This window comes from Pelodiscus sinensis, chromosome 19 (genome assembly GCF_049634645.1).
Source record: "Pelodiscus sinensis isolate JC-2024 chromosome 19, ASM4963464v1, whole genome shotgun sequence".
In the NCBI taxonomy this organism is placed as follows: domain Eukaryota; kingdom Metazoa; phylum Chordata; order Testudines; family Trionychidae; genus Pelodiscus; species Pelodiscus sinensis.
Window position 1 is genome coordinate 29,742,398 of NC_134729.1, and position 23,347 is coordinate 29,765,744.

The window sequence follows — 23,347 nt, forward strand, 5'->3', positions numbered from 1 at the left end:
AAGGGGCAGGGCCGGCACACAACCCCCTGCTTGTGCACGGAGCCAGGCCGCCTGCACACTCGTCCTGCCGGGCAGGATCCCAGGAAAGGCTGGTGGTAGCTCAACATCTGGGCTTACTGGGAACAGGCAGCACCTGAGCCACTGCACCTGCCTTCGCCCCAGGCTTGGAGCTTCCCGGAGGGGAGGGGAGAGGACAGAGCGCAGGGGAACAGGTGGTTTTTTCAGGGAGCAACTGGTGCACCCGAGGACCCAGGGAAGCATGAGTGCTGGCCACGCTTTGGCGGCTGGGGGTGGCCAACCCAGCCTCCGGGCTCCCTTGGCCCCATGGCCCAGATGCCAGGCTTAGAGAATCCAGGTTTATTTTGGAGGGTGTCACGGTCCCGACCGTGGCCCATTAAAAACAGGAGGAGGGGAAAGTCCCCTCCCTTCCCACACAAAGCCAGACACAGCGTGTGCCAAAGCGCCTGCAAGCGGTGGACAGAGCAGGGGTTGGCGAGGGGCCGCCCTGCGCCTGGCAATGATGGGAACAGTCCAGGCCAAGGGAGGCAGCCGAGACAGCGGGCGGCAGGCAGGCGCCTGGCCCTTCACCGGCGGTAGCGGTACCGCTTGAAGTGGAACCAGAGCTGGAAGATGCCGTTGGCAAACTGGCAGCGGAAGCCGTGGCGGTGCGAGTACTCCCATTCCCGGTTGACGATCTTGAAGGCGATGTCCTCGTAGGGCGGGCCCGCGTGGAAGCGCAGGGTGGCAAAGTCCTTGTTGTCCTGGCAGGCCTCCAGGAAGTACTCGGGCGTGGAGCGCTTGTCGATCAGGTCAGGGTAGAAGATGTTGAACTTGTAGCCCTGCACGATCTTGGGTGGCGGGTTGTCAAAGTCATAGTGCGTCTGGTTGTACTTGTTCCACTCGAAGCCCGTGTGGACCCGGTTGAAGAAGCGGGGCTTGCGGGGCCGGTACTTGTCGGCCCAGAGGTAGGCCTTGCCCGTCAGGGGCATCTCCACGCTGAACTGCGCCTCGTCGGCGCCCATGCCCTCCTTGGCCTTGCGGAAGAAAATGTCCTCGGCGCTCTCGCTTGCATCTCCTGCGGAGGAAGGGCAGGGGCTGGTTAGAGGACAGGCGCCAGCCCGCCCTCCAGACACGCCGACGGAGCACCTCCCAGGGCAGGCGATGCCACTGGACCGCCCCAGCAGGACCCCACCTGGGAACGCTAAGGAGGGGAGGGAGCAGCCCGCGCACATGCCCACTGGTTGGCAGCCAGCGGCCGGGCTGGGGGAACTTGGCCTGGCTGCACCGAGAACAGGGTGGGGCCGGGCTGGCTGGCGCTATGAGGCAGTACCGGGGACAAGAATGGGCAAAAGGGCCTCCGCAGGCTGGCCCTGCTGCTCCCCCACCCCCAGGCCAATCAGGGCCAGGGGGCGGGGCAACTCGCAAAGCCTCCTCACAACCCGCCAGGAGCACGTGGTGCTCTGAAGCGCCGCACGCTGCTTGCAGGGCAGGGGGAGAGCGCAGGCGGCGTCGCGCTCCCCAGGCCAATCAGGGCCAGGGGGCGGGGCAATCGCAAAGCCTCCTCACAACCCGCCAGGAGCACGTGGTGCTCTGAAGCGCCGCACGCTGCTTGCAGGGCGGGGGAGAGCGGAGGAGGCGTCGCGCTCCCCAGGCCAATCAGGGCCAGGGGGCGGGGCAACTCGCAAAGCCTCCTCACAACCCGCCAGGAGCACGTGGTGCTCTGAAGCGCCGCACGCTGCTTGCAGGGCAGGGGGAGAGCGGAGGCGGCGTCGCGCTCCCCAGGCCAATCAGGGCCAGGGGGCGGGGCAACTCGCAAAGCCTCCTCACAACCCGCCAGGAGCACGTGGTGCTCTGAAGCGCCGCACGCTGCTTGCAGGGCGGGGGAGAGCGGAGGAGGCAGCGGCGTCGCGCTCCCCAGGCCAATCAGGGCCAGGGGCGGCGGAGCTGCGTGAAGCTTCCTTAACTCTGCCCTGGCCCAGTGAGGAGCCTGCAGCACTTCAAAGTGCCACATGCACTGGCAGGGCGGGAGGAGGCTTCCCACGCTCCCCCGTCCACAGGCCGATTGGCTGGGGGTGGTGGAGCATGCCAAGCCTCTTCTAGGGCATGGGTGCCTAGTGGGGGGGGAGGGGCTCCCCCACCTCCAGACCAATCATGATCTGGGGTGGGTAGCCCCGCCCTTTCCAGGGTGGCCCAGGGCTACTTCAAACATTTTTGAAGTGGCCCCCGAGCAAAAATTCTTGCCCATCCCTGACCTGGGAGATACCCAACCCCAGGTTAGTGAGTCCCAGGTCTGCTCAGGCTCCCCCACTCCTCACCCCACATGCTGGGCAAGCACAGGGACTCCCTAGGGCTTTGCAGGTCCTATCCAAGCAAGGAGACTGCTGGCCTTCCCCAGGGAGCAACTCTGCAGCCCCCATCCGAACTGCTGTTCTGAGACCCAGGCCTTGCGTCCCGCAGGGCAGGCCCTGAAATCCAGCCAGGCAGTGCCTCCCCATGACACAGTGACTCCCCAGAGACCAACATGCCCAGGCCCAGCCAGGACATGCGACCCCGCAGAAATGGACATGCCCAGGCCCAGCCAGCCAGCGCCTTTGTGCCACGGAGACGGACACACCCATGCTGAGCCAGCACTTGGTGACTAAGGGGTTAACTATGTCTCCTGCTCCTGGCCAGGTATTGGGTGGTCAACCAATAACAATGTAGGTAGGAATTTCAAACTGGGACATAGGAGTCTTTATCTTTCCTCCTTTGTCTGAAAAGCAGAGTAGTTTCTTCTAGGTATTAAGGGAGATGGAAGACACTTCTCTTCCCAAGAATGGACTTCTTACAATGTGTAAGTAGGGAAAAGTTTAGCTAGTCCATCAGGTTGTTGTTTTCCTGGTTTGGGAATTTGGAACTAATGTCTGAGCTGGTTAAGTGTTTGGTCTTTCTTTGTAACTAAGTTTTAAGCTGGGGGTTCCCTGAGAATTATCATCAATTGGTGGCTCTTCCCATCTAGCCACTTTACTATGTTTGCAACTGTAGTTTTGTGATAATAGAAGCTTGGTTTCTTTTTCTAATTAACCGGAATTGGTTGATTGTTGTGTCCTTTGACTCAACGCCTAGTTACAAGGGCAGAGTCCATTGTTGTCTGTGAATCCCCCGTTTTTCCCAACTCCAAGTAAAATGGAGGTTGGGGGCAGGGGAGAGTTTTACCTTAGGGAGGAAGTTTCCCAAGTGATCTCTTCCCTAGTTTTCTTGGAATTACTTGGGTGGTGGCAGCGGATTGCTCCAAAACCCTGGTCTTAGGTTTTTGGGGGGAAGCTTTTGTCCCAAAGTCTGCAGAGACGAGGTTTTGGGGTGTTCTTATGGGTCCCCACGTCTGCATTTGTCGTGCCAGAACATCCTTGACACCTGTGACACAGCGACCCCGTGGAGATGGACACACCCATGCCCAGCCTGTCAGCACCTCTGTGACACAGCGACCCCACAGAGAAGGACACGCTCATGCCCTGCCAGAGCTGCTACCTGTAGCCTGCAGCTGTTGTCTCAAGAGCAGCAGGCGCTGGAGATCTTCCTCGGCCTCCACCACGTGGGCATCGCAGGGCAGCTCGTGGGAGTTCAGCAGGCGGGGACTGTACTTCCCAGCATCATAGTCATCCAGGCTCTGCTGGATCAGGTCCTCCTCCATGAGCACCGCTTCCCCCTCGGCCTCCGCCTCGCCCGCCACCTCCGAGGGGCCTCCAGCTGTGGAGGGGCCTGGCTGCACTGGAGCACTCTCCTCTGGGTCCAGCCTGCCAGGCAAGGGGAGAGTGGCTACAGCAATGGGGGTGGGGGAGCCCCCGATGGACGCATCCCACAGAGTGGGCTCAGGCAGTGTGGAAAGCTCTCAGCCTAGGGGGGTGTCTGTCTCCCCAGGACACTGCCTGCGCAGGGCGAATGCCAGGCCTGCCCACATGTGCCATTAGGTCTCTACCACCTCTCACCCGCGCCAGCCAGACAATGCAGCCTACAGAGACCAAACAAAGCCTGAGCTCTCCACAGGCTGCTGCTCCTCAGGGAAAACACCACCAGGCCCTTTCTCCCAGCAAGAGGAGTTCGGAGGGGGTGGGGACGGGGACAGGCACCACCGGGCCCAGCAAGAGGCGTTCGGAGGGGGTGGGGACGGGGACAGGCACCACCAGGCACAGCAAGAGGCGTTCGGAGGGGGTGGGGATGGGGACAGGCACCACCAGGCCCTTTTTCCAGTGAGGGGAGTTCTGGGGGGGTGGGGCGCGAGGACAGGCTGTTGGTGTCAATTCATCCCTCCCCCAAACACTTCGCTCAGTACTGGGCCTTCTCTTGCCCAGGGCTGCTGGGGCAGGGTGCACAATGCATGTCCAAGGGCCGAGTCCACCCTGCAGCATTCACAGGGAGGCACCGAGTGGCCCCTGGAAGGACGGCAGCACCTTGCTGGCGCCTCTGCGAGGGGGAATATTTGCCCCAAAATGGCAAGAACCCGACCGGAGGGACCCCTCTGGCACTGGGGCTCAGCAGCTGGTAACTCGGTGACCAGGGTGATCAGACCCAGGAGCACTTCCCAGTGGACAAGTGTTAGGGCAGCTGACCAGGCCCAAGGCGGGATCCACTGGATGGGCGCACAGGCAGCCGGGCTCGGTGTGCTGCTGGCTCTAGAGGAGTAGAGGTCTCGTGGACAGAGCAGGGGCCCAAGGGAGCCATGCACCCTGCCTTTCCAAAGGCCATGGGGCTGCCAGTCTAGCAACAGGCTCTGCTCCCAGCTCTGCCAGAACTGCTCAGCCCGAGGGAAGTGCTCAGAGACAGCAGCGTTCAGCAGCGCAGGGCACGAACTCACGCTGTCCCACTCCACCCCCAGCTCCAGGGTATTGTGTGGGGCAGGGCCGCTGGTCCTGCTGCTGGGATTGCAGTGGCCAGGCGCACTGCTCCGTAGCACCAGCCGGGTAACCACATGCGGCCAGGGAGCCAGACTTTCCCACTGGACGCTAGATCTGACCAACAGCCTGGGGGGGGGGGGGGGCATGTGACACCAGCCCCCTGCTATGCTTCAAGGCCAGCCTGTGTTCTTACTGGGAGCTGGATCTTGGGACGCCCCCCCGGCTGGGCAGCATGAAATTCAACCCAACCAGACTGTGTGGGAGCGTTTTACAGAGGTTTGAGAATCCTGTTGTAACTACAAACTTCGGCCAGGAGACATGCCCACAGCATGTCTTTCAGCCAGAGCTGTGCAAGGGGGAGCAGGGACAGCAGACACACAGCCAGGCAGCAGCCAAACCCGGCCCTGAACCCTGGAGTCCTGCGCTCCAGCTGCTGGGCCGCGCTGCTCAGCTGGCGGCTCACTAGGCCCTGGCGGATGCTCAGCAGACGGGGTGCTCCTAGCGCCTGGAGGGCCAAGCTAATCCCCCCACCCCACTTCTGGCACCAGAAGGCAGTCGCCTGCCCAGCGTACCTGTCACTGGGGGAAGATGGCTCCTTCTTCAGGATGGGGAACAGTGGCTCGCTCTCCACTCCCTGCTCCTGCTTCAGCTTGTACAGCTTCTGGCGCAGCACGTCCTGGTGTCGCTCCCGAAGCCTGCAGTGACGAGAGCAAAAGCATGAGGCTCCAGCACAGCCCCCAGCAGTGCCTTCCTCGGAGACCCGGGCTGGGCCCCCAGCAGAAACTCACCACGCGTCACCATGCAAGGCGCCAAACGCAGGCTCAGTGCCCGCGCTCCCTCCAGCTGCGGGGCAGCCCAGCCTCACAGGTGATGTCAGCCCCGCCCAGCCAGAGGCTCAGGGCTCCGTGGGCCAAGCTGACTGAAGCCCTGCTGCCACGTAGCTTGGAGGGACACTGCTCAGTGCCCTAGGTCCTGCCCCAAAGGCTTCGTGCGCCAGCAATGCTCCCTCCGAGAACTACGGTCCCAGCCAGGCCCCGTGGGGAGCGCACAGCTGCCTCCTGCAATCTGACAGCCCAGGGTCAAAGCTTGAGTCCCAACTATTGGGGGTGGGGGGCAAAGAGGAGCAGAGTCGATTAGGGATGTGATCGTGTAGTTGATTAACCAATACGCAAAAGCGAACAGGTTAGTGCTCTAGACGACATGCATTTCCCTCCTGACCCCTGCCAGAACATTCTCTAGCAGGCTGGCCAGCAGCCTGGTTCAGTCCTGGCTTGCGCCAGGTCCAGGACTTACACTTAAAATGTGGAGTCGCAGCAGGAGTATTAGGAACCAGGTGGGCAGAGCCCGGCTCAGTTCTGGCTTGTGCCAGGTCTTGGAGCTCAGCCCCCCCCAGACAGGGGCTCTAGGGCTGCTGCCACCTCTCTCTCAGGGGCAGTAGTACAGGACGACAGGCGGCCGGTCCATGAGGGGGCTGGTTTTTAAACTGGCTCCCATCTAGCACCCTGTGCTGCTGCCTCTGATTCAAGGCAGCAGTGCACAGTGGCAGGGGGCTCTTCAGGAGTGAGACCTGAGCACACTGGCTGCCGGCCCCACTCCCAGTGACTATAGAATAATCGAGTAACCGGTAAGAATTCATGAGGTTACCCGACTGCTCAATGAACTGATATTTAACATCCCTCGAGTCAATAGTAGCTTTAGTCCATCGCAGCACCTGGCCCCGTCGCCAAGCTACAGATGTGGGGCATTCTCTTTTGCCTCCCCCCAGCAGGGAAGAGACCAAGGACCATGTGGAAGAAGCTAAAATGCCTATGCCCAGCTCGGGCCTTGGCATGACCTCCCCCACTGTGGTCTGTGCTGCGCTTCCCCAATACCACACTGCAGCCCTAGCCCACTCAGAACATGCTCCCGCTCCTGCTCACCTGGCCCGGGCCATATACGCTTTAAGCTGCTGCAGCAAACTCTCCCAGTAGCCAATGTCCAGATTGGGTCCCCCTGCTCGGATCCTGCCCTCGATCCCTTGGAAAATCACTTGCAGCTGGTTGTACGTCTTCCCCTTGAACACCGACTGCACGTCTGAGCTGACGGAGGCGTTGACACCTTCTCGGCGCTCTCCTGCCACACAGTCAGGCAAGGGTTAATACGAGTCAGCCCCAATGGGCACTAAGGAACGGAACTGCTCCGGCTCCTGAGCCACAGTACAGAGTCCAGGCCTGCCCCGACCCCCCCTCCAGGATCGGATGCACCCTCACTGCCTGGTGCCCAAACCCTGTGGATCCCCAGCCGGATTCTCCCTGCCCAGACGTCAGGCATTTCTTGGCTAATCCTGGCACCTTCTGTGCAGCCGGAGCCCACCAGCACGGCCTGATGCACATACGAGGGGCCCTTTGGCAGGGCCCAACCCTGGCAAGCCGAAAATGCCCTTTGGCAGGCCTGGAGTCCCGAGCGCTGCCCAGGACGGGGCCCAGGCGATGCTGCACATGCTGCCCCAGGGCCTTTAGCAGATTCTTGGTGGAGTGTTCCCAGCCCCGGAGCTGCGGCACAAGCTTGTGCAAAGCTGCCGGGCTCAGGTGGCAGGTTCACGCTCTCGGCACAGGAAGCTGGGAACCTCCCATGGAGCCGTGGCCCCGAAAACGGGAGCAGCACGTGGGTGCCCCCTGGCTGCAGCGGAGGGTCTGAAATCACAGAGACACTGTGGGGAGTTCACTGGGCAGAGCTGCCAGCACTGCTGGCCAGACAGGCAAAGTCCCAGCTGGGGAGTTCTCTGTAGGAAGGCGGGGGAATTCCCCCGCGTGGGGACAGCTCCAGCCTCAGCCCCTACAGACTGGGACAGCCGAGAGCTCGAGGCCAAAGCCAGGCAGCAGAGAGTTGTGGGGCCAGGAATCAGCCAACCGCAGAACTCCATGGGCTCTGGGTTATTTTGCCTCCCCCAGACAGAGCAGGCCTCACCGCAGGGAGGAGAGCCAATCCGACAACGGTCAGAGAACAAGAGCCAGAGCAGAACACAGGCCTCTGCTCTAACAACTAGGCCACACTCCCCTCTCTCTCCCTTTCCCAACTGCACTGCTGAGCATATGCAATGCAGGGGCTGACAGCCAGCGTGCCCCCCCCTTACCTGGGCCTTTCCCAGAAGCCTCCAGTTTACGGAGTTTGGCTATCTCGTCCTCAGTGATAATGGTCATGTCCCTCCAGAAATCCACGTTCTTGCCCTGCTCCAGTTCCATATAAACCTAAACCAAAGAGCCACGCAGGGAGTCAGGCTGACGCTGCCTGGAACAGGAGCAGCATTCAGAGCGGTCCTGATACCAATATTCTAGAAATACAAGGAACCTTGTACCGAGGGAAAGTTCAATTCACTAAATGTGATTGTCACGTTTAGATCCAGGTATCAGCCCTCCGGGTTCTTTTCTAATAAAACCTTTCGTATTAGATGCTAGAGCAGGGGTGGGGAACCTCAGACCCAGGGGCTGGATCTGGCCCCAAGGCTCAGAGCTCCCCCAACATTGGGGCACCTGCGCTGGTGCTCCGGCTCCCCACTGCCTCACCACAGGGTTGGAGCACACAAAATCTACTGGCCTGGGCTCCCATCCGCTCTGGTAGTAAATGTCTCTCCTCAGTGGAGGGCCATGTCAGTGAGGGGTTTGGTTTTTTGCTTCTCAGTTGTGGCCCCGGACCGATTTTCCTGTGGGTCAGAAGCCCTGACCCAAAAAGGCTCCCCAGCCCTGGCAACGTGCTATTTCAGAGGGGGTCCGAACGAGTATTGACCTGGCAAGGTGGCTGGCCCTTTGGGGATCAGACGACCATTTGACACAGTGAGCAGAATTATAAAGAACTTTGCACTGTGCTGGGCCTAAGTGCTGACGGGAGCCAGAGAACGGGGAGGCAGGAAAGGGGACTAAGATTTCTTTTTTCAGCTTCTTGATAAGCAGGGTGAGGAACCAGGAGCAGTTTGTGACTGGTTGGTGAATCTAATTTCACTGTTTTGGGACAATCTGCTCTCCTTTTTGCAGCCTGTGTGGGCTGCTCTAGGCACCTTCAGGCCACACACGGGCCTGGCCTGGCTCTTTGAGTCAGACCCTTTGCAGCTACAGTTGTTCCTATTCCAATTAGCACTGAAGGCAGGCAAAGGACAAGAAGGAAGGTCAGACAACAGCTGGAGAATGGAGGCCTGGAAGCAGCAGTACTGGAGGGGAGACCCGTAGCGAGCGTGCTGCCCTTCCCAAAGAGCAGGTACCTGGATATCCTCCAGCAGATCCTCCATGTCGGAGACAGTCAAGCCATTCAGGAAGGTGTAAGGCTCATGCATCTCCACCGCCAGGTCATCATCCTCCGCACTGATGTACTTGGCCAGCAGGTCGATGGGTTTGGCACGGCCGTCCCGGATCCGGATCTTTGACCTGCAGGTAACACAAGAGCTCTAGCTACCAGGTCCTCAGAGCAGGTCTGTCCGCAGTGCCCAGGACTGAGACAAGTTGTTGGTGCTCGCCTACCGCAGCTTGGCCTGCTGAAGATGGAAATTGTCTTCTTGCTCCTCCCAGGTTTTGAAGTGCTCCGCCTCCTTCTCCCGCTGCAGCATCTCCAGCTCCTGCTCGCGCATTGCCTTTTCTCGCTCCCGCTCCAAGCGCAGTTGCTTCACCTGTCTCGGGGGAAGAGGATACCATTGCAGTGCAGAACCTAGGGCACCCATCCGCTCCCCCAAGGCTCAGCTGGTCCCAGCACGAACTCACAGACACTATTTTCAAATCCATTCCAGCGTAAAACTGCCCCCTTTCCCACAATCAGCCCTGCTCTGACAAGGAGCTGGGAGAGCACCAGGCAGGAGAAGACAGACAAGAACCAATGCTGCCATTGGGAGAGCTGAAACTCAAATTCAGGCAGCAGAGGCCCAGCTGGGGCCCATGCTCAGGGTTGGAGGTTACAGAGATCTCTGTCAGCTTAATACCGCATCATTAAAGAGAACAGGGTCAGCTCATTCTGTCACTACACACTCCCCTCTCTTCACCCAAAGGTAGACCCAGCGGGGAGAACAAGACAGGTACTGGTAACCATGGGACTTATATTGGGGCCAGCTTCCTTGCCTGCATTTGCTCCAGTAGAGAGAGCTCCACTGCCTATCACAGGCAGAGAAGGGCCACTGGCTCTCACCTTCTGCAGCTCCAGACGGTTGTCCTCTTGGATTCGTTTATTTCTCTCCTTCAGGTCTTTCTCCTCCAGGTGGCTGATCCCTTTCTTCTCCAGGGCCTGAAATCAATCATGCATCAAGAGGAAGCCAGGAGTCTTGAGTTCCCCAACAGGCTGTTTGTGAATTGGAGGGAAGTTCCCAATACAAGCCCTCTGCGGGTGCTAAGTACATATCACCTACGCACTCCAGCTCGCTGCAGAGGAATTTCAGCCCTGCAGCCTCCTGAAGATGATGCTGTGTGACTAGAATTAAGGATGTTAAATTTCAAGTCATTTACTAGGAATTTCCATCGACTAGTCAATAGGCATTCCCCCTTTGAAATGTACAAGAGCTCCCGCTGGGCCCCCACTGGGGCTCTTGTACATTTCAAAGGAGGAATGCAGAACTCTGCATGCAGCCCAGGGCCAGCGCTTCATGTGGGGTGCCAGCTTTGAAATGTACAAGAGTCCCCCACTGGGGCTCTTGTGCATTTCAAAGAGGAAGCATCTGCATGGAGCCGGGGTCAGCAGAGAACTCAAGAGTCCCCTGCTGACCCTGGATTCCATGCTGTGCTGCTGCTTTGAAACGCCATCCTGGGCTCCGCACGGCATTTCTCCAGAACCCAGGGTCCTCTGCTTTGAGTCCCCAGCTGACCTTGGGCTCCACACAGCTGCCGCTTTCAAACACCATTTCAAAGGGGCAGCGTCGCACAGCTGATGCCAGGCTCAGTTGTGCAGCGCTGCCCCTTTGCCTGTTTCAAAGCAGCTCCACCCCTTTGACACACTGCCACGGAGTCTCAAAGGGGCAGCACCGCACGGAGCTTGGTACCCTCTCTTCCCTTCCTCTTTGCTGCCTCTATCTGATAGAGGCAGCAAGGGGGGGGGGATCTACCAGTCAATTTGACTATCCAGTAAGCATTTGCGTATCAGATAATCATCTAGTCCAGAGGTTCCCAAACTTTTTGACACGGGGACCAGTAAATCCATTCATGAGCTTTTGGAGGACTGCATTAATTTGCATATTCATTAAGCAAATGATGAATATTCAACCAAGTTGTTTCTGGTCCTCCCAAAATCCCCAGTGCCAGGGTTAGCAAAGCTTTTCATACAGTCACCCACAATATTCTTGCCAGCAAGTTAAGGGAATATGGATTGGATACATGGACTGTAAGATGGATAGAAAGCTGGCTAGATCAGTGTTTTCCAAACTTTTTACTTTAGCTGGAACCCATTTTTTTTTCAGTACTGTTTTTTGCAGCCCAAAAATATAAGCGCATATAAAAAAAAGAATGAAAAATGAATAAATTTTCAGTGTTTCACCCGGCTGCATCCTCCACCCAGCCTGGGCTAGGGCTTGGAGGACCCGACGCCGCATGGGCGCTCCAGAAGGCGGGAGCAGGAGTAGATTGGGGGGGGGGGGTATCTGGCTAGGAGGAAGGGTGCAAGGAAGGGTAGGGTTGCCAGGTGTCCGGTTTTGTACCGGACAGTCCGGTATTTGAGGGCTTTGTCCAGGAAACAAATTGAGAAATTACCAGACATATAAAACGTCTGGTATTTTCTAATTAGGTAAGTTTGATTATAATTAGGTGCATCAGTCCTTAGCTGCGAACTGCCTGGCTGGTAGATGTGCTCACACTGCCTGAGTGTGTCTACCTGCCAGGCAGTAAGCATCTACCTGAGGGGGGGAGGGGGCAAAATGGAATCTCCGGCCAGACTCACTCGTCTGCCAGGGTCTGCAGGAGCCCGGGTCAGTCCTGCTCCCCCCACCCTTCTCCTCCCGATCTCGCCAGTCCAGCCCTGCTGCCCCTGTCCAGTCCTGCTTCCTGCGGCTGGTTCCCCCCACCCCCACCAATCTCCACTGGTCAGCCCCGCTCCTCTGACAACCTCCCGTCCAGCCCTGCTTCCGGCAGCTGGTTCTCCCGTCCTCTTCCTCCTGATCTCCCCTGTGCAGCACCCCCTCTGCCCCTGCCCAGGCCTGGTTCCACCGCCTGCCCTCCCTGATCCCTGCGGTACAGCCCCGCTGCCCCCAACCCTGCTTCTGCCGGCCACCTGCCTGCCCGGATCTTCGCCGGACAGGCCCGCTAACCCCAACCCTGCTTCCGCCAGCCGCCTGTCCTGATCTCCACAGGACAGCCCTGCTGCCCCCAACCCTGCTTCCCGGCAGCTAGTCCCCCCGCAACCTCCTCCTAGCCTGTTCTGCTCTGCTCTGCCCTGCTCCCCTCCTGGCAGCCACCAGGCACGCTGAGCAGCTGATAGTGCCTGTAATCTGATGGGCAAGATGGGAAAGGTGGCAGAAGGTGCTGCCCTGGATCACAGCGGCTGGTTTTCAATTGTATGCCAAATGAAACTACACCGGCTCTAAAATAATTGCTAAAAACAAGCGAATGCCTCTCCAGCATGTCTTTGGTGTCGGTTTCATCCCCACGTTCACTCTGCCGCTCTTAGCATTTTCAAATTCATCCCTCACTAACTCACTCCAGGCAATCGTAGCCCCCCCATGCCCCATCATCCCTTCGCCCACTTCGCAGAAGCCCAACTGGTCTGTGCAATGTTGAACAGACTGAGGTTCTGCAGGAAGAGCTCTGCTCCGAGGAGCAGCAGAGCCCTGACTATCTCATGACACAAACAGGTTGGGGGAGGGGAGAGCCCATTTCTCCCCCCACCCCACTGCTAGTTGTGGTGGAGAGAGGCCTCACTTTGCTCCAGATGAAGGTGCCCAGCAGGTTGTTGTCCCCAAAGGGGTTGTCGGTGTTGGTGTAGCCCATGTATTCCTCCCCCCAGCCCATCTTCTCACGCTTTTTCCTCTCCTTAGCTTCCTTCTTTGCCAGCCGCCTGGCCCTCTTCTCCTCCGGAGTCTCCAATGCCTTCAGCAGTTCAGCCTGTTTCTTCTTCTCCTCTTTCAGCCTGAGACGCTCCTGAAGGCTCATCTGCTGCCCCAGATCCTCCCTTGAGCTCTGGGAACGGGAAGGAGACACAGAGGAGACAGAAGACACAGATGACCTGGAACGCGATCGCTCCTTTCTTCTTTCCCTGCTGCGGCCTCTTTTCTTCACTCTCTCAGCCTCAGAGTCCGACCTAGAGGAGTGATCCCGTGACTGATGGTGGCGATTCTTCTGCCTTTTGTGGTGCCGGTCCCTGCTTTTGCTTTTCTTCTTTCTCCTTCTCCACCTCTCATCGGAGTCAGAGCTAGAAGACAACAGCGCTTTAGTGACAGTTAGCTCAGAGAAGACAACATAGCAGCACCGCCCTGCTTGTCTACACACCTGTCCAAACTTTACATTTATTCACCCTCCAAACAGTTCTGAGTTGGGTAGGCAGTTGCCGCATTTCACCGATAGAAGAAATACAGACAGGTTGGGGATTACCCAGACACAGAGCAAGTTAGTGGGAGAGCCAGGAAATCAGAGCTCCTGTCTTTCAGCCCCAGGTTTGTTCCTCTCAATCAGGCTGCCTCTCAGTGGGAAACAAGAACTGTCTATTGCTTTGGAGGTGAAAGCTTCTAAAGTAAAGAATAAAATTGTCAGACATGTGGATGAATATAATTTGTTGGGGGAAAGTCAACATGGTTTCTGTAAAGGGAAATCCTGCCTTACTAATCTGCTAGAGCTCTTTGAGGGGGTCACCAAACATGCGGACAAGGGGGATCCAGTGGATTCGGTATAGTTAAATTTCCAGAAAGCCTTTGACAAGGTCCCTCAGCATAGACTCTTAAGAATCATAGAACTGGAAGAGACCTCAGGAGGTCATCAAGTCTAGCCCCCTGCCCAAGGCAGGACCCTTCCAAGCCCAAGATTACCTTCCCCTCAAACCAAAAATCCTGCACTATGTGACTTAAGATCAGTAAGAAGCAGGAGCAAAAAAACAGACAGGTAAGGGTCATGCAAAGTTCGTGCTGGCCAAGAGCCATCTCACCCCCTCCCTTCCTCCTCAGTCCTGTCACTAGGCAGACAGAATGCCTGTGTCTAGACTGGCCAGTTTTTCCGGAAAATCAGCCGCTTTTCCAGAAAAACTTGCCAGCTGTCTACACTGGCCACTTGAATTTCCACAAAAGCACTGATGATCTCATGTAAGATTGTCAGTGTTCTTGCGGAAATACTATGCTGCTCCCGTTTGGGCAAAAGTCCTTTTGCGCAAACTTTTGCACAAAAGGGCCAGTGTAGACAGCTGAGATTTGTTTTCCGCAAAAAAAGCCCCGATTGTGAAAATGGCGATCGGGGCTTTTTTGTGCGAAAGCGCGTCTAGATTGTCACAGACGCTTTTCTGCCAAAAGTGCTTTTGCGGAAAAGCATCCGTGCCAATCTAGACACTCTTTTCCGAAAATGCTTTTAATGGAAAACTTTTCCGTTAAAAGCATTTCCGGAAAATCATGCCAGTCTTGATGTAGCCAATCTGTTAAGCCTATCACAGCGAAGAGCAGGAAAGCTCTTACTCTCTGTATAAACAGCTTCCCCTCCTGCATCCAGTTGAGGGTTCCCGAAAATTTGGAAGGCAGAACAGGAGCCAGGTCTGAGGGCTGATCACCCGAGGGCCCCCTCCCACTCACCGAATCAAGTGAATCTTCCGCAGAGCGTAATGAATAATGAATATGCTACTGTCTCTGTTGTCCCTTGTATATCTGATAAGTGTGAGTACCGCTGTCTGATGTTAGTTAGAGGTTTGTTAAATAATAGTGTTAGGAGTAAGTTAGTTAGAGGGTCGTGAATAGTACTGTTAGGAGTTAGATAGATGTTAGACCTTATGAGTGAAATTAACGTAAATATAACTGTTAAAAATCCCTGGGTTGTTGTTGATAATTACTGGGACTTGGAAAAACCTCAGGGTATTTTCCTCTATTGCACTGCATTTTGTTTACTGTTCCTGTTAATAGTTATTTGGCGCCCACGCCTGTAAAAACTGTTAAATAGAAAGTTATAGTTAAAAGCATTTTAATAAAAGTTAAAAGATATTCAGTACAAGGTTGCCTGTTTCTGCACCTCCCCGGGGCTGGCCACATTCCCGAACCTTCCACTTTATATCGACACTTTTGTGGATTGATAATTGGTTAAAAGACAGGAAACAAAGGGTAGGAATAAATGGTAAATTTTCTGAGTGGAGAGAGGTAACTAGTGGGGTCCCACAAGGGCCTGTCCTGGGACCCATCCTATTCAATTTATTTATAAATGATCTAGAGAAAGGGGTAACAGTGAGGTGGCAAAATCTGCAGATGATACCAAACTGCTCAAGAGAGTTAAGACCAAAACAGACTGAAGAGCTTTAAAAAGATCTCACCAAACTAAGTGATTAGGCAACATATGGCAAATGAAATTTAATGTTGATAAATGTAAAGTAATGCCCATTGGAAAACATAATCCCAACTATATATATAATATGATGGGGACTAATTTGGCTACAACTACAGGCAGTCCCCGGGTTACGTACAAGATAGGGACTGTAGGTTTGTTCTTAAGTTGAATTTGTATGTAAGTCGGAACTGGTACATATTGTAGGGGAAACTCTAGCCAAACATTTCTCCAGAGCTCAGTTTTATTCTCCCACACCTCACTTCCCTCAGGCCTTTATTCTCAAGCGGAGGTGTCAGCTGAGAAAAGCCGCTCCGCGTCTCCCTGGTCTGCTGAGGTGGGGGGGGCGCTAGCTTCGCGTCTCCCTGGTCTGCTGGGGGGAAGCAGCTAGTGCGGGGTTGCCTCACCCCGTTTGTAAGTAGGGATCCGATGTAAGTCGGGTCCATGTAACCCGGGGACTGCCTGTACTCAAGAGAGAGATCTTGGAGTCATTGTGGATAGTTCTCTGAAAATATCCACTCAGTGTGCAGCGGCAGTCAAAAAAGCAAAAAGAACTTTAGGATTAATTTAAAAAAGGGATAGAGAATACGACAGAAAATATCGTATTGCCTCTATATAAAATCATGGTAGGCTCCCCATCTTGAATACTGCGTACAGATGTGGTCGCCTCATCTCAAAAAATATATATTGGCATTGAAAATGGTTCAGAAAAGGGCAACAAAAATGCTGAGGGGTTTGGAATGGGCTCCATATGAAGAAAGATTAAAAAGGCTTGGACTTTACAGTTTAGAACAGAGGAGACTAAGGGGGGGAAATGATAGAGGTCTATAAAATCATGACTGATATGGAAAAAGTGAATAAGGAAAAGTTATTTACTTATTCCCACAATATAAGAACTAGGGCTGTGTCCAGACTCGAGGGTTGTTTCGAAAAAACCTCTCCTGTGTCTAGACTACAGCCGCGTTCTTTCGAAATTAAATCAAAAGAACGCGGCTTTTCTTTCGATGGCGGAAAACCTAATTTCATGAGGAAGAACGCTTTTTTTCGAAAGTGCTCTTTCGAAACAAGGCGTTCTTGAATGCAAACAGGGCTTTTTCGAAAGAGAGTGTCCAGACTGCCTGGGTGCTTTCTTTCGAAAAAGCGGCTTGCTTTTTCGAAAGTACTGCTTGCAGTCTAGACACTCTTTTTCAAAAGAGGCTTTTTCGAAAGTATCTTTTGAAAAAGCCTCTTTCGAAAGAGGCTTGCAGTCTAGACGTAGCCTAGGGGTCACCAAATTAAATTAATATGCAGCAGGTTTAAAACAAACAAAAGTTTTTCCTTCACTCAGTGCACAGTCAAACTGTGAAACTCCTTGCCAGAGGATGCGGTAAAGGCTAGGACTTTCACAAGCTTCAGAAAAGAGCTAGATAGACTCACGGAGGTTAGGTCCATCAATGGCTATTCACCAGGATGGGTAGGAACGGTGTCACAGAATCATAGAACTGGAAGAGACCTCAGAAGGTCAAGTCCAGCCCCCTGCTCTAAGCAGGACCAATTCCAACTAAATCAATCCAGCCAGGGCTTTGTCAAGCTGAGACTTAAACACCTCTAGGGATGGAGACTCCACTACTTCCCTAGGGAACCCAGCCCAGCGCTTCACCACCCTCCTAGTGAAATAGTTTTTCCTAATATCCAACCTGGACCTCTCCCACCACAACTTGAGCCCATCGCTCCTTGTTCTGCCACCTGTCACTACTGAGACCAGCCTCCCTCCATCCTCTTTGGAACCTCCCTTCAGGAAGTTGAAGGCTGCTATCAAATCCCCCCTCACTCTTCCTAGCCCGTGTCTCTGGAGGTGGGTGGCAGGGGAGGGAATCCCATGAGAATTACTTGTTGTTGTGTTCCCTCCCCTTGGGCGTGTGATATCGGCCACTGTGGGCAGCCAGGACACTGGGCCGGATGGACCCCTGGTCTATCTACGACCTACAAGATCCTTTAACCTGTATTAAACGCTGGTCCCTATAACTGTCTATTTATCCGTTTTCCAGGCTGACGGGACGAGTAACCCGGAGAGGAAAACGCCCCGAGTCGAGCGAGCTCCGAGGCCCCCGGCCCCTTGGGGGCTGAACGCCCCGCGGCCTCGGCCAACCCCCGCGGCTGCAGCTCGTCCCGGCTTCGCGCCGCCCCCGCGGGACCCCGCGCCTCACCCCGACTCCCTGCGCTGCCGCCGCTCCGCGCTGCCCCGGCCGCCGCCATCACTGCGCCTCCTGTGGCTGCGACGCCGCGAGGGGCTCCGCGAGCCGGACCCCATCGGCGCGCCGCCGCTCTCCGTCACTTCCGGCCCGCCGGGGGGGCCTTGCTCACCCGCGGCGCATTCGCAGGGCGCCCACCGCGCCTGACGGCAGCGGGCCTTGCCCCCAGCGGTCGCAGCCGACCGCGCCCAGGCCCAGGCCAGGTCGTCCTCCCGGGTTTCGTGCTGCGGAGCCGAGACAGCGGCGGCGCCGCCCCCCCCCGTGCATTGCCTGCAGGCACCGACACGGGCAGCTATTCGAGTCGGGGGCCTCGCCAGGATGAAAGCCCTGAGGAGAAGCGGCGAGTGCGTCACAGCGGGGAGGGGGGGCGGAGCCAACCCTTAAAGGGGCAGAAGCCGAGCACGCCCGGGGCCACGTGCCCAGCCTGGCTGCGGCAGAGGGAGGCCCCGGGCCAGCTCTAACCATTGGGCCGCAGCCCCTGGCACCAGCCCCGCCCCCCCATCACAGCCGGGGCTGAAACACCCTCTAGGGATGGAGATTCCCCCCCCCCCCCCCCGGGGAACCCAGCCCAGCGCTTCCCCCTCCTGGGGAAAGAGTTTTTCCTTCTGTCCAGCCTAGACCCCCCCCCCCCCCACTGCAACTTGGGACCATCGCTCCTTGTTCTGCCCCCACTGAGACCAGCCTCTCGCCAGCCTCTTCGGAACCCCCTTCAGGGAGTTGCAGGCTGCTCTCAAATCCCCCCTCACTCTTCTCTTCTGCAGACTAAACAAACCCAAATCCCTCTTCCTCAGCCCCCACTCATTTTGGTTGCCCTCCGCTGGATTTTCTCCAAAGCGTCCACATCCTTTCTGTAACGAGGAGCCCAGACCTGGATGCAAAACTCCAGGGCTGTGTCTAGACGGGCCAGTTTTTCCAGGAAAATCAGCCGCTTTTCTGGAAAAACTTGCCAGCTGTCTACACTGGCCGCTTGAATTTCTGGAAAAGCACTGACTTCCTACTGTAAGAAATCAGGGCTTTTGGCAGAAATACGATGCTGCTCCTGTTCGGGCAAAAGTGCCAGTGTAGACAGCTGAGATTTGTTTTGCACAAAAAAGCCCCGATCGCGAAAATAGTGATCGGGGCTTTTTTGCGCAAAACGATGTCTAGATTGGGCACAGACGCTTTTCCGCAAAAAGCGCTTTTGCGGAAAAGCGTCCGTGCCAATCTAGATGCTCTGTTCTGAAAATGCTTTTAACGGAAAACTTTTCCATTAAAAGCATTTCCGGAAAATCATGCCAGTGTAGACGTAGCCCAGATGTGGCCTCACCACAAATAAAGGGCACTAATTACTTCTCTAGATTTGCTGGAAATGCTTCTCCTAATGCACCCCACTGTGCCTTTAGCCAAGGCTACAAGGGCGCACTGTTGACTCTCATCCAGCTTCTCATCCACTATAACGTTCTGGTCCTTTTCTGCAGAACTGCTCTTTAGCCAGTTGGCCCCCAGCCTGTAGCAGTGCTTGGGATTCTTCCATCACAAGTGCAGGACTCTACACTTGTCTCTGTAGAACCTCCTCAGATTTCTTTTGGCTGAATCCTCCAATTTGTCTAGGTCACTCTGGACCCAATCCCTACTTCCCAGTGTATCTACCTCTCCCCCTAGTTTAGTCTCATCCACAAACTTGCTTAAGGTATAAATCCATCCCTTTTTCCAGGTCATTAATCAAGATGTTAAACAAAAGCGTCCCTAGAACAAACTCTTGGAGCATTCCACTTGAAACGGACTGCCAGCTAGCCAGCTTTCTATCCATCTTACAGTCCATTTATCCAGTCCATACTTCCTTAACTTGCTGGCAAGAATATTGTGGGAGACTGTATCAGAAACTTTGCTAAAGTCAAGATACATCACATCCACTACCTTCCTCACATCCACAGAACCAGTTATTTTGTCATAGAAGTCAATCAAGTTGATAAGGCATGACTTGCCCTTGGTGAATCCATGTGGACTATTCCTGATCACTTTCCTCTCTTCCAAGTGCTTCAAAGTGGATTCCTTGAGGATCCCTCTGTGATTTTTCCAGGGATTGAGGTGAGGCTGACAGGTCTGTAGTTCTCTGGATTCTCCTTTTTCCCTTTTTTAAAGGCAGGCACCAAATCTGCCTTTTTTCAATTATCTGGGACCTCCCACAATGAGTTTTCAAAGATAATGGCCAATGGCTCTGCAATCACATCAGCCAACTCCCTCAGCATCCTTAGATGCATGAACAATGGGTCCTTAAGAACAATTTGCACCTTCTCTATCAGCTTCTTGTAACAGGAACACTCCACTCTCATTGACTTTTTCCCCTTTTCCCTTCCTTATCTCCCCCCCTCCCCCCATCCCTTACTCTTTAATGCTCCTGTCATCTGAAGAAGTGGGCTGTGCCCACAAAAGCTCATGGCACCATCTACATGTTTTGTTCGTCTTTAAAGTGCTGCTAGACCAGTGGTCTCCAACCTTTTTACACCCAAGATCACTTTTTAAATGACAGAACAAGCCAAGATCTACCGCCCCGCCCCTTCCTTGAAGCCCCGCCCTCTCTATTTTCCTCCTCTTCATCACTTGCTATTCCCAACCCTTATACTGTTGCTTTTTTCCCCAATTCTTCTGTAGGAAGAAGTTTTTCCAACTTTTGGCCTGTCTAGACTGGACCAAATGTCAGAAAACCCCTTCTTTCGGAAGCCCCCTTATTCCTTGTGGAAAGAGGACTATAGGGGTGACTGAAAGATCATGTTTGCTTTTCCACAAGTGGAAGAACAAACGCATCCCTGGATGCAGAAGAGTGTTTTGGGATATCTCCGGAATCCTGAAAAACTCCTGCAGTCTAGCTGTACCCTCGCTGGGTTGAGACAGGATGTGTAGGCTCCGGGATGGGAGTGAGGGATTTGGGTGTGGGAAGGGGTGAGAGGTGCAAGGTCTGGGAGGAAATCTGGACGCAGGAGGAGGTGGAGAAGGGGACGCTGGCTCGGGGAGGGGTCTCCAGGCCAGGCAGTGTTGGGGTCAGATGGAGGGTTGGGGTACTAAGCAAGCCACAGACTTCTGGATGTGAGGGTTCAGGAATTTGGGTTGGGGTATGTGAGGGGCTCAGGGCAGGGGGAAAGGAGTTTGATAGGCTCAGATGTAGGGTCTGGGGGAAAGGAGAGCGCAGGAGTGTTATGATGCTGTGGCCAGATGGGGGTTGGCCCCAATGGGGGTTTGTTGGCCAGGCTTCATTTTCAAATAAAATTCTATGTCAAACACAAAAAGTTTCTGCTTTGTCTTTACTTCTGAGAGGGGCAGGGAACCTGTTTTGAGTCACTGACCCACAGAAAAGTCAGTTGGGGCCACACAAGTGAGATGCAAAAAACCCTCCTCCAACCTCCCCTCCCCTCCCCTCCCCTCCCCCAGCTTCACTAATGCGGCCCCAACTGTGTTGGTGGGAGCAGGGGACATGGTACTGGGGAAGGGTGCTAGTGGGTGCTTCGGCAGGGGGCAGGGTGCCAGTGGGGACAGAGTTCTGTGGCTGGGGATGGAAGAGGGGACAGGAGGGCAGGGGGGATAAGTTTCTGAAGCTGGAGAGTGGGGAGAGGAAACAGGGGAGGGGGGGCAGTGGGGGCAGAGAGTCCCCTGCACCTGCCTCCTCCCAGGATTCCCCACCCCCCCAAGGGAAGCCAGCGTGTGCCTCCCGCAGCGCAGCCAAACCCCCGTGCATGCCAGCCCGGGGGCCAACCCCCCCCCGCGGGCATTGACCCCAGGACCAAGCCTCCCCTCCCATGGTGCAGCCAAACCCCTGCGTGCACCTACCCCGGGGCCAACTCCTCCCCCCCCCCCGCAGCGCGGCCAACCCCCCGCGCACACCGGCCCCGGGTCTGACTCCCACTCCCACGGCACAGGGGAACCCCTGCGCTCGACTCACCCCTCCTGCGGCGCAGGGAAGCCGCCACACTCCTCCTGCGGGGCCGACGCCCCCTCCCGCAGCGCGCCCGGCACACCACAGAGCAGCGGGAGCGGAGCAGCCAGGGCACTTCTGGAACCCCCGGAAGTGGCGCGAAGCTGCAGGCAGGACTTTCGTCCACCCCCCGGGAAGCCGGCACTCCGCTGGAGATAGGTAGTGGGGCTTCTCGGGGGCGGGGAGAAAATGGGGGATGGGGGGGCCCGAACGCCTCGCGATCGACTGGTTGAGGCCTCGCGATCGACCGGTTGGTGACCACGGTGCTAGACTAGGTGCTGCGAGACTATTTGTTGTATTTCAAGTTTTTCCTGCTCCAAACTAACTCAGCTCCCCCTCCGAAGCCCTCCAGCCTGTCATCTTGGCGTAAGATCGACACCTGCGTCTCCAGTGGTGCTGCCCTCGTCTCCACCAGCTCCTCCATGCTGCCCAAGCGAGAAAGGCTCCCGGTGAGCCTGCAGAAAGTGCCCGCCCCTCCCCCAGCTTGTCCTTCAAGTCCCTCTTCCTTTGGGAATAAGAATGGCTGCTCCGGGGAGTGCCCACCGCTGCGGCCCAGGGAAGAATCGCGCACGGCCGCTTTCGCCCCGTCCCACCCAGGTCTACTTGTCCTTGAGCAGATGAGCTCTCCGGGGCCGGAATGGTCATTTGTTTATACAGCACCTAGCGCCCCGGCTTGTGGCTTTCGGGTGTTGCCGTGTGAGACGGCGAACACCGCAAGGCGCTCGCTTGCCCATCTCCGGAGCCGGGAGCAGAACCCGGAGCTCCTGGCATGGCTGCGCGGCCCACTCCCCGTATCCCAGCTGTTGCCTAAATTAACTTTCCACTCTTTAAAAGACACGAGAAGGCTGCGCCCCCCTGCTCACCACGCCCCCCTCGCTGGTCGCTCTTGCCACCGGAGAGCCAGTTAATCTTGCACTGAGCCCAGCTCCGCTCTCCATGGCCCCAGGTCACTCGCACCCTTCTCCACTCCCACCCACTGCACCGCCCCTCTCTCCCAATGCTCAGCCTATCCCGCCTGCTCCTGCCCTTTGATCCCCAGCCAGCCCCCCCCATCTGCACCCTTCCTCCTGCCCCACCCGCCAATAGTCCATGGGCCACAGCCCATCCCCCTCCTTCCATCCCTACCCCCATCCATCCTCCTTAACCCTACCCCCTCACTGCCCATCCCCACATACACCCGTATCCCCTTTCCGCCCTCCTTCGTACACCCTGCTCCCTCCCACAACCAGGCAGCCTAACCAGCAAAGCAACAGCACCAGGCCCATATGCAGGAGTTGCTGTGGGGGGGCTGCCCTGGGTGCCGTGACAGCAGGATCTGGGCAGTGCCCAGAGAGAAGGGGCAGCAAAGGCGGCGTTGCTGGGGTGCAGTGAAGGGGGATGGCGGTGGGCAGAGGAAATGGAAAGGAGGCAGAGGAAGAGGCTGGAGGGAGGGGCAGGGAACGGGGGTGTCTTTGGGATGTCAGGTGGGAGTCTGGGGGGGGGGAGAGAGGCTGAGGACACAAATGGAGGAAGGAAGAGGGCCAGGGAGCCAGGCAGTGAGGGGGGCTCCAGGCATCACCATGCAGGGGCAGGCGCCCTCCCCCCGCCGTGTTGGCAGCCACTCTGAACGCTGCTGGGCCTCCCCTCGCTGATGCCTCCAGTTGCCGGACGGCGGCAGGATCCACCGGGGCAGCCTGGCGGTGGCGCACCACTCGCGGTGCGGTGGAGGAGGGAGTGGCGGCTGGGAGCCAGGGACGTGGAGCCTGCCTCCATTCCCGGTGCGAGCGGACCGCACTCCGGGCCTCACACCAGCTGAAGCAGCCTTTGAGGTTGCAGGGCTGAGAACCCTGCATGGGCATGGGAGGAGCCCGGCCTTGCAGCCCG

General features: G+C 56.4%; 1 protein-coding gene across 1 annotated transcript; it reads right to left on the bottom strand.

Moving 5' to 3' along the window:
• Positions 1–342: 342 nt before the first annotated feature.
• CACTIN (cactin, spliceosome C complex subunit) lies at positions 343–17,652 on the bottom strand. Its single transcript, XM_075903294.1, has 10 exons — positions 17,494–17,652; positions 12,725–13,214; positions 10,014–10,109; positions 9,359–9,504; positions 9,103–9,265; positions 7,984–8,098; positions 6,791–6,983; positions 5,444–5,566; positions 3,508–3,773; positions 343–1,075 (listed from the first exon to the last, which is right to left on the bottom strand). Exons 1-10 carry the CDS (start codon positions 17,595–17,597, stop codon positions 585–587), a joined length of 2,187 nt encoding a protein of 728 aa, XP_075759409.1. The 5' UTR covers positions 17,598–17,652; the 3' UTR covers positions 343–584.
• Positions 17,653–23,347: the final 5,695 nt, after the last annotated feature.

Excerpts from the sequence above, each read along its gene's own strand:
- CACTIN (XM_075903294.1), bottom strand. The coding sequence starts at position 17,597 with ATGGGGTCCGGCTCGCGGAGCCCCTCGCGGCGTCGCAGCCACAGGAGG. Across the intron at positions 13,215-17,493 it reads CGGCAGCGCAGGGAGTCGGG|CTCTGACTCCGATGAGAGGT; the intron begins GTGAGGCGCGGG and ends GTTGTCTTCTAG. Across the intron at positions 9,266-9,358 it reads CTTCAGCAGGCCAAGCTGCG|GTCAAAGATCCGGATCCGGG; the intron begins GTAGGCGAGCAC and ends TGTTACCTGCAG.